This window comes from Crocuta crocuta, unplaced genomic scaffold (genome assembly GCF_008692635.1).
Source record: "Crocuta crocuta isolate KB4526 unplaced genomic scaffold, BGI_CrCroc_1.0 scaffold167, whole genome shotgun sequence".
Taxonomy (NCBI): domain Eukaryota; kingdom Metazoa; phylum Chordata; class Mammalia; order Carnivora; family Hyaenidae; genus Crocuta; species Crocuta crocuta.
Genome location: NW_027532406.1, coordinates 4,217,435 through 4,227,257, shown reverse-complemented (window position 1 = coordinate 4,227,257; position 9,823 = coordinate 4,217,435). Strand labels below are relative to the sequence as shown.

Below are 9,823 nucleotides of genomic sequence, written 5' to 3'. Positions count from 1 at the left end.
ATTTCTGTCACGTAGGACAAAGGTTCTTTCTTCCCTGCCTCTCCTCTCCCTCCTTACTTAGTTTTTCCCTCTTCTTGCCCCTTCACTTTCCTCGTGAGATCATTCCAGGACAAAAAAAACCCTGATCTCCATGGAGAAGGCAATAGAGACCTCAGGTACATCAGCTTGTGCAATGATAACTGAAACACTGAGGGACAAGAATGCAATCCTCTTAGATTGCACAAGAGTGATGCAAGTGGCAGAACTAATTTGGGGAAGAGAAACTCCTATCTAATTCCTTCAAGAGCGCTCCACTCCAACAAACTGCTAGCAAAGCGCTTCTTCCAAAGCGTCAATCTATCAGCTGATGATCAGAGATGAAATTAAATCACCTTAGATAAGACGCTGGCACCAAAGGACCGTGAAGAAATGAGCCCTGGCAGGACTGCCCAGGGTCCAGCCAGGTGAGCAGGTCCAAGCGGAGGTCAGTGGCACATGTCCACGACCCTGGGCCCGGCCCAGGTGCGCAGGAGTCCGGTCAGCCAGCTGGAACCTGGCAGGCCCCCTCAGCCCTGCGGCCAGGCCGGTGTGCTCGGAGAGGGCAGCAATCCCTACAACAGGCTGCAGGCAAGCCCCACTAGGAAGGAAATGCAGCCTGCAGGGCTTGTCCCACGTGATCGACTATAACACTGCAGATACAAGTAAGTGTGTCAACTATTAATGTAAGTTTGACTTACCTTAGTTAATACTTTATAGGAATCCACCCCCCCACACACACCCCGCTTAGTTCCAAGGACAAAAACCTAAACTTCAGACCATGGCACAGGTCAGAGCAGAACAGCAGAATGCCCCAGCCTTCTGATTTTGTTGCTCTCACCTCCGAGGGCTGTGGTGAGGATTAAATCAACGTTAAGCAAGAAGCACTTAGAAAAGTACTGGGGACACAATAAACTCTAAGTGTTAATCATGATGCCTGTAGTTCCTGCAAATCAGCTATTTCCATGAGTTCTCCAAGTATGGTCCAGAGAACCCTGAAGGTCCCGGAGATTTCCTCAGGGGGTCTGGGAGGTCAAAATTCTCATAACAGTAAAAATACTAAGGTGTTAGTTGCCTTTTTCCTTCAGTCACTCCCAAATGTGCAGTGGGGTTTTTCCAGAGGCATGCAGCACATGACACGGAAGCAGACTGAGAGCAGAAGCAGCAGAAAATCCTGAGAGGTGTTAAAAAAAAACACCGCCAAAGAATGTAACAAGCCATTCTCTCACTAAATGTCTGTGTTTAAGAAAAATTATTTTTCATTAAAGTTATATTAACATGTTATGGGTTTATCATTTCTAAAGGATTTTTTTTTTAGATCGTCAGCTTAATTTAGAAGATGGTAATATTGAACGATGGTAATATAGAAGATGGTTAATATGCAGCCCTCATAAACAAAAGCTCTCTGGGGTCCCTCAGTAACTCACATGTATACAGGGATACGGCGACCAAAAAGCTTCAGAGCCGCCATCACAAACAAACCATATCCACACCAGGAGGGGAAACAACTTCTCAAATTATGGCTGGTTCCCTTTTCAGATTTATCTCAAATCACAGCCACCACAGAGTACCTAAGTTCTGTTAACCGCAGAGTACCTAAGGTCTGTTAGGTTCCTGTGTCCCTACTGCCTGCACAATAGCCTCTAACAGGTTTGAGGGTCCCTCTAATGTGGACATAAACTCTTATAATGGTCAACACTTCACTTGAGCTCAAAGTCACTGATGATGTGTCAAGCCCTAGACACAAATTCTTAAAACTACTTTTGGTAAATAAAAGAAAAGGCTGTTTTTAATCGTGATAAAGACTTGTCACCATTAACATCGAAGTTTCAGGCACAGCAACCCTCCAGCGCCTCCTGAGCTGAAGCCTTCTTGACTTGCACCTCACACCACCATTTAGGGACGCTAAGCACCTATTATGGGCTAAGCACGGTCAAACGTGCTGCAGATACAGCAAGTGAGCAATAGGACAGAAAGACATACCACAGAGTGCCAGATGGTGGGGAGTGCTAGGAAGAGAAAGCCAAGTCAAAAGAACAAGACCAGAGCAGGACAGCACGTCCACGCAGACAGAGCAGTGAGGAATTCTCATAAGCCAACAAATGAGCAGACAGCCGAGTAGACGGAGGAAGCCACATGGATGGTCTCGGGAGGAAAATGTTCCAGACAGGTAGAACAAAAAATGCAAAGGTTCTGGGGCGCCTGGGTGGCTCAGTCAATTAAGCGTCTGACTTCGGCTCAGGTCATGATCTCACGGTTCGTGGGTTCGAGCTCCACATAAGGCTCTGTGCTGACAGCCAGCTCAAAGCCTGGAGCCTGCTTCAGACCTCTCTCTCTGACCCTCCCTTGCTCATGCTGTCTGTCTCTCTCTCTCTCTCTCAGAAATAAAAACATTTAAAAAACTTTTTAAAAAATGCAAAAGTTCTCAGCAGCAATAAGGCACCAGCGGCTGGACAGCAGCCTTGACCTGATGGGAGGAAGAGGGAGAAAGCTCTGAAAGGCAGCCGAGGACAGGGTGACCCGCAACCCTGCAAGACAAAACTTTGTGTTAATCCAGGCAAGGCAGGAAGCCCCACAACACACTGGTATCAATGCCTACACCTGCGCGACAGCACCCCCCCCACCACTGCTAAAGGACTTTTTTGTTTTTACTGTAATCAGTGACACCACAAACACTAGCCAGAAGAACTTTCTAGAGTATCTCCTTCAATCTTATTTATGAGATTTCCATTAATGTAAATAATTTCTTTTCAAAAGCAGCGTCTGCCCAAATGTGGCCAGGATTCAATTTTAAAATTCAGAAGTGTCATGAGGATTCATCTCACCTTTTCGGAAACAAAGATGTTCATCAACATGGTTAACAAAATGAACATACACAGGGTGCTCATTTAGTTAACCTAAATGAACCTAGGTGGCTTAGTCAGTTGAACATCTGACTCTTGATTTCAGCTCTAGGTCATGATCCTAACCACCTTGGGCACCTTGCTGTGCCTGAAGCTTGCTCTCTCTCCACCCCTCTCATCCACTCGCCACGCTCTGTTTAAAATAAAAATTAAAAAATAAATTGACGCATACATACAACAAAACCCTCTGTAAGGGAGGAAGAGGTTAAGACGACACAACTAACTCAGTCTGGTACTCTGGATTTGATCCTGAGGTTAGTGGGAACATTAGTAACGAACACAAAGTTTGCAGTGTAGATAACAACACTGTCCCAATGCTCACTCCTTACTTGTGACAAATGTGTAGTAGATAATATATTATTAACAGCAGGGGAAGCTGGGTGAAGAGTATGCAGGAACTCATTACACTATCTTTTTTAATGTTTCTATAAATCTCAAAATTTTTTTTAATGCTTATTTTTAAGACAGTGAGAGACAGAGTGCAAGCAAAGGAGGGGCAGAGAGAGGGAGACACAGAATCCGAAGCAGGCTCCAGGCTCTGAGCTGTCGGCACAGAGCCTGATGCGAGGCTTGAATCCACAAACCGTGAGATCATGACCTGAGCCGAAGTCAGAAGCTCAACTGACTGATCCACCCAGGTGCCCCTATAAATCTCAAATTATTGTGAAATTTAAAAAATAGGTCTTTCCATACTAGATGGAAATGCAAACCTATTTACTCTTCGTAAAACTGGCAAAAGTTTAAAGTCTGACAACATCAAATGTTATTGATGCAAATAAAACTACTACCAGGGGACTACAAATAGCCAAAATATTTGAGAGGAATTCGGCAATTCCTAGTTAAAGTAAAATATATATAGCCCACAAATCAGCAATTCCGGTCCTAGGAACATCTCCTAGAGAAATTTCTATCCATGTGCACAAGAACACTTATAGAAGCAGTTTAAGAGAAAAGCAAAACTAGAAATAATCTTTAAGTCTAGCAACAAAGTATGACATAAATGAAATACTATACTGTAGTGAAAATAAAAGACCCACACCTTATCAACATGAATGAACTTCACTTTCCAAAAAAAAAAAAAAATGACCCAAGAATACCCAGTACAGTACCATACATACTGGTGACAGTCATACTTACATGCATGAAAGGATAAAGGCCTACAGGGGAATGATAAACACCAAGCCCAAGAAGGTGGTTATTTACAAAGGGAGGAGGAATTTGTTAGGCCCTGTTTCTTAACCAAGTATTGCATACATGAGTGTTCATTCTAATTATTCTCCCATTTTTTTTTTCTTGGATGTCTACAATGTTCCACATGTGAAAAAGACCAAGCCAGTTACAGGTTTATTCATTTTTGTGTTTAAAAAAAAAAAGTGCTTACCTTTGTGTTAAAAATAAATAAATAAACAAGAAAGAAGTGGGGAAATCTCACACAGTCAACTATGTGTTGCTTTGGAAGGCTCCTAAAGGAGCTGGTACTAGGCTGTCTCTGGGGAAAGTCTGGGGGACACTGGTGGGACGGAAACGGATTTTTTACCCTCATTTTTCCACTATTGGACTTACCCGGTGTGTGCAGTGATTATCTAAACAGTTCGCCCCCACGTATGGATGGGGAAACCAGACAAGAGGACTTAAAACAGGGACGATGGCTGGGAACAACGGGCCTAGAGTATGAATACTCCAATTACCAAGATCGGGCCCCGATCTTCTGGACGGCTGAGAAAGGCTGATCTAGCTACACACCAAGTCTGGCTAACTATCATACAGATTCCCAGCCCCCTCTTAACTGCTGACTGCCTACCCTGTTTGTTTTCCTGACCCAGTAATTACATACAGCACACATATTTATAAGTCAATTTTGTCTTATTAAATTTAAAACATCCTTTGAAATGAAAGAAGCCAAGGGATACCACAAAACCAAGGGCAAAGGAGAGTCCCTTGTGCAGGTTCAACAAGGACACTGACAAACACAATATGGTTTTTACTCGTGGCATAGCAGCCGACCTTACAGGATGTACTAGCTACATCTTTCCATAACGTCCTAGCCTCACAGCAACCTTATTAGATGAGAATGATCAGTAACTGTACCTTGCAAATGGGGAAAGCACCACCGTGTAAGTAACTTGGTCAAGGTCATAGAGCTATCAGTGATGTAATAAAATCATTTTCCATGGTATTATCTCAGTCCCATTACAAATTCCATAAGAAAACATGGAATTTACACAGATTTTTTCCCAGCACACAAACTATTACCCAAGGACATAATCCTGGTTATTTTCTGGAATCTCATGGAACAAACCAAAAAGCAAAGCAACTCGTACTTCTGCAACGGCCCAATTCTTCATCCCCATCACTGTCTTTTTCACCATTAACTTAAAATTATTTAGGAAAAAAAAGGGGCAGGGTAACATCATTAGTATTCTCTTCTGTTGATTTAAAGAAAATCTATACCTTCCTTTCTCACGGCAGAACCAAATAAGAGGCAGAGAGCAAGGCTTCCAGTAATCTGGAATGCCCATGCTAAAAGACTGTTTCCAAAAGCCATGGCACACAGTGGCCCAAGTGGCATGGTCTTGGCTTAGGGAACTCCCCAGGCCTCAGCAGGTGCGTTCCCCAGCCAGCAGCGCCCTGTCCGGCCTCCCTCTTCCCCATCTAGTCAAGCCCCAGCCTGGCCAGTTTCACAAACCAAGAAAATGGAGGAACAAGTTCTCCTTCCCCTCATCTAGAAAAAGCCAGACCATTCAATCCAACTTGCAGAATGTACTGGACATGACTTGTCAAATACAATTAAAGCATTTAACAAATCCTTGATTGGTTAATACAAATAAACCCTTCATGAGTAACAGTATTTTCAGAGTAAAACTGATTATCGATTGAAAACTGAGAAATCGGATTTATCCACAATTCCTGTCAGGTGAGAACTGAAGTTCTGTTGATATTCGGCAGGTTGCACCACAAACTCATGTCTTGAATCATAAAAATGAGCTCTCAGATGAATATATGCGTATACCTAATACATTCTAACATCCCCAGAGAGCCTACCTGCCTTGGTGTTGGGAAACACCATTCACTTGGTCAGCCACCACCCAAGTGACACTAACAGGACACCTAAGCTCCACTGAGCACATTCCACACCCCAGGCACCGTGCCACATGCTGTACACCTGTCACCTCACTAACACTGGTCCTGCCTTTGTCCACCAAAGGAGTCAGCCAACAGCATGCCCTTACCATGATTTCATTTGCAAAAAGTTTAAAAACAGTTATTTTTCACATCTATGGTGCTGGAAGCTAACAAAGTCGTCTCTTTTGAGAAACAAGTGAAACAAGGTACTGAATGGGTGAGGCACAGGGGTTGCTAATGCTCTCTATCCCTGGACCTTGAGGGCTGCTTAAGGTGGTTATCGCTCTGCGGTAATTCATCTCATCAAGTTATACACATTACAGTGTGCATGTTTCTGGTATGCAAATTACAACCCATTAAGTTTGTAAAGGTAAGGATTGATAGCAGGCTACAGAAAGAGCAAGCAAGCACTGTCAAAGTGGTTAGATTAGATAGATGCTCTCCAATGCTCTCAGTGTATCATTACTTTATTAGGTGGGGGGAAAGGAGGGACCACTGGATGAGTCCAAAAACCTCAAAAGAAAGAAAGGGTCTCCGTCACCAGGTCATCATTAAAAGTACTGGATGACACTGAACTACAGTAGTGCCATGTTGGAATGGTAAGTTCTAAGCACCTCTCAGAGAGCAGAGGATGGCTGTGGTCACTACGCACCCTCATTAACAAACTCAGTACCTAAAGGCCAGGCAACAAGGTTAGAACAAGGCCTATAACTGCAACACGTTCCCATTTACTCAAGTGTTCAGGGAAGAGGGTCTCTTGGTTAACCACACTCCCAAATATACCAGAGGAGGATTTTACACTAAGAAACACGTCCCTTTCCAGTGCTTTGAATGATTCAGAACTCACAAAGGCCTTGTGAGGAGTGACTCACTGCCAGTACGAACTGTTTGATACTGAACAAAAAAAACTGTTCTCAATCAGAACATTTAGAGACTAGAATTTGTTTATTATGCAGATGGAGCAGCAAACAGTATCAACCCCAGGGAGAAATATATTTTCTTCAGTGACTACAAAATCAAGTATCTTTCTTTGTAAGCAAATCACCTTTCACAACCTACAAGTAAAGCAAGTTTAAGAGCGTGGTTTAAGGTTAAGATACGTTCCTGGGAGGTGTTGAAAGCTAACAGAAGAAAAACATCTTAAATCTATTTCATCTGTATCTTATTTCTTCGGTTTTCCACCAACTCTGTCATCCATTTTATTAGTTTATCAAAATCTGAACAGCTGCATGATAGAATGGAAACTAACTCCTGATTACAGTTCACTAGAAACAGAAATTGAGGTTGGCCGTAAAGATCGGTTTTATTGCCTTTCAGTGTATTTCCTTCCCTTTCGGCTGTATTACCTGAAAAAACCCAGACGCAGGTTCCTCTCTGTATATAAATTAAAATCTGGCTGCATGACTACCAAACTAGAGAAGTTTGATAAATACTCAATCTCACTCATTTCCCTTTACTGTGATTTAAATGAGCAGGAGTTTGGAGCAAGAAAGGGCACAGTAACATGGGGAGGGCGGGACGCCTTCTAATTCCAGAAGGCAATGCAGCTGGTTCCCAAGTGTTGCCTTAATAGCCTGCAATGATTTTAATAACCATCAGTACTATTTAAGGGCAACAAACAAGTATAGGAATACTGCTGTGCACGGCTTCTCACGTACTTCCATTTTCCCCAAAATAAAGGCCGCTGCTAAAACGGGCCAGCGGCTGTGCAAGACATTTTAAAGGAGATGAAATGTGAACTTCATTGCAAGATCATCGGCACAAAACCCCGTATTATCTGATTCAAGATGTAGGAGCAAGAATAAAATATCTACGTAAAGATAAACATCTACATAGATAACATACTTATGTGCTTCCTGCAACTCCAACATTCTTAAAAACTGGGGCAGCTGAGACCAAGGGCCTAAATGTGTCCCAATGGATGGGGCTCAAGGCCATCTGGATCACGTGCACCCTGCCCAAGCACAACACAGGTGAAGGAGGGGTCACCCCCCAGGCCCACCCACAAACCTGAGGGGAGGCCCCGGGAGGCAACAACTCGAACCCCGAGAGAGATATACTTCTCCCATCCCGCCCGCCTAGCCCATTAGCCCCGACCCTCGGCCCAGAGCAGCGGGCCCGTGGGCTTCTAGAAGGCCTGTCTGCCAGCCGCCTCCCACAGCCCCTCCGCCGCCCCGCAGGTATCTGCGCTGCGCAAGCGCCTGCGCAGTGAGTGCCCCTTGTCAACCCGAACAGAGAGGAGGGCCGAGGCCGAGGAGACGGTCGCTCCGGAAGGGGTGGGCAGCGTTCTGCAGGGAACCCCTTCCCCAGACTGGTGAGGTTAAGGGGTGGTCTCAGGCCTTACCCGCGCCCAGGCAGCTGGCCAGGAGGAAGAGAGAGTACATGACGAAGCCCGACTCCGCAGTCTGCAATGCGGAGCGTCAGCTGATCTCAGCGGCTATAAACCTGCCCCGCCCCGAAGCTGCGCACTGCGCAGGCGCAGGCTCCGCCCCGGCCAGGCCTGCCTGAGCTCTGCCCACAGCCTGACTCAGCGCCGCTCAGGGCGCATGCGCGAACGGAGGGGGACAGGTGGGAGGGGTACGAAAAGGGGGAAGGGACGCGAGAGGGAAAAACATGTGATGGGAGGGAAGGGAGAGGTCGTCCAAAAAGAAAACTAGTTCTTGAATAAGTCAACATTAGGGGTTGTATGTGTATGTTTTTTTTGTTTTTTTTTTTATTTCTAGGAGAGAGAGAGCGTGAGCAGGGGAGGGTCAGAGAGAGAGGGAGATACAGACTCTGAAACAGGCTCCAGGCTCTGAGCTGGCAGTCAGCACAGAGCCCGACGCGGGGCTCGAACCCACGAACCGCGAGATCATGACCTAAGCGAAAGTCGGACGCTTAACCGACTGAGCCACCCAGGCGCCCCATGTATGTGTATGTTTTAAGCCCCACAATTTCTCAGTGAGATACTGTTTTCCATTACTATAGAAATTATGTAGAAATAATATTCTATTACTATTTCTATTCCATTTTTCAGGTGGAAATCCAGACTCGAAAAGGTTAATGACTTTAAGTTTTCAGGGTCATTATTCAAACCCAGCACCCCACCACATTGTCTCCTAAATGATGTGTGTATATTTACCTGGCTGGGGCTAGCGTGTGGCTTCATCCTACACCTTGATTTTCCCTCTCAACGTGTCATATCCACAATCTCTTCTCTTCATGACCCACAGACAGGTTTTCGGTATTAAATACAGTCCCTCCCGAAGTCGTACTATTGTTTGTCCTGCAGTTGACCGGGGTGGAGGGGAAGATGGGGGAAAATAAGAAGTGCCTCAGCCATTGAAGAAGGGAACAAGAAGTGAAGCCTGAATTTGAGAACCTGGCTGTACATCAGCCAAAGGCCTTGTTGGAGAAGGAAGTGGCCCCACTCTGTACAGCCCTCAATCTTCATCTTATTCTTTGAAAATAAGATAGGTCCAGATGGCCCACACAAAACCACCTGCCCTCTACCTAGGCTAGTACGCTAGTACAGTCGGTTCTGAGCAGAGGGTGATCAGCCCCTCCCCTCCCAAGGGAGGAGTGCCCCCTAGCCCAAGGGAAGGGAAGGAAGGAAATCTCAGCCTATCAGGGCAGGTCCTTAAAGGTCCTTTAGTCTCATTCCATCACTGCAGCAAAGGGGAAATTGAGGCCAGGTGAGGGAAAGACTTTTCTCCAAGGTCACACCTAACCACCTGGGAGCAAACCCAAGATTCCATCTGCCTCTGACAATCTGTACTCTTAAGAACAGGCCACAGACAAGT

The 9,823-nt window shown here is 45.2% G+C and overlaps 1 protein-coding gene across 2 annotated transcripts in view; it reads right to left on the bottom strand.

Annotated features, from left to right (window-relative positions):
- Nucleotides 1–8,490, bottom strand: part of PSAP (prosaposin) — a 34,441-nt gene extending 25,951 nt beyond the window's left edge. For both annotated transcript variants that reach the window (XM_077778716.1, XM_077778717.1), the window contains exon 1: nucleotides 8,386–8,490. In XM_077778716.1, coding sequence (XP_077634842.1) covers nucleotides 8,386–8,425 — 40 coding nt within the window. In that variant the 5' untranslated portion in view covers nucleotides 8,426–8,490. The remainder of the gene's footprint in view (nucleotides 1–8,385) is intronic.
- Nucleotides 8,491–9,823: the final 1,333 nt, after the last annotated feature.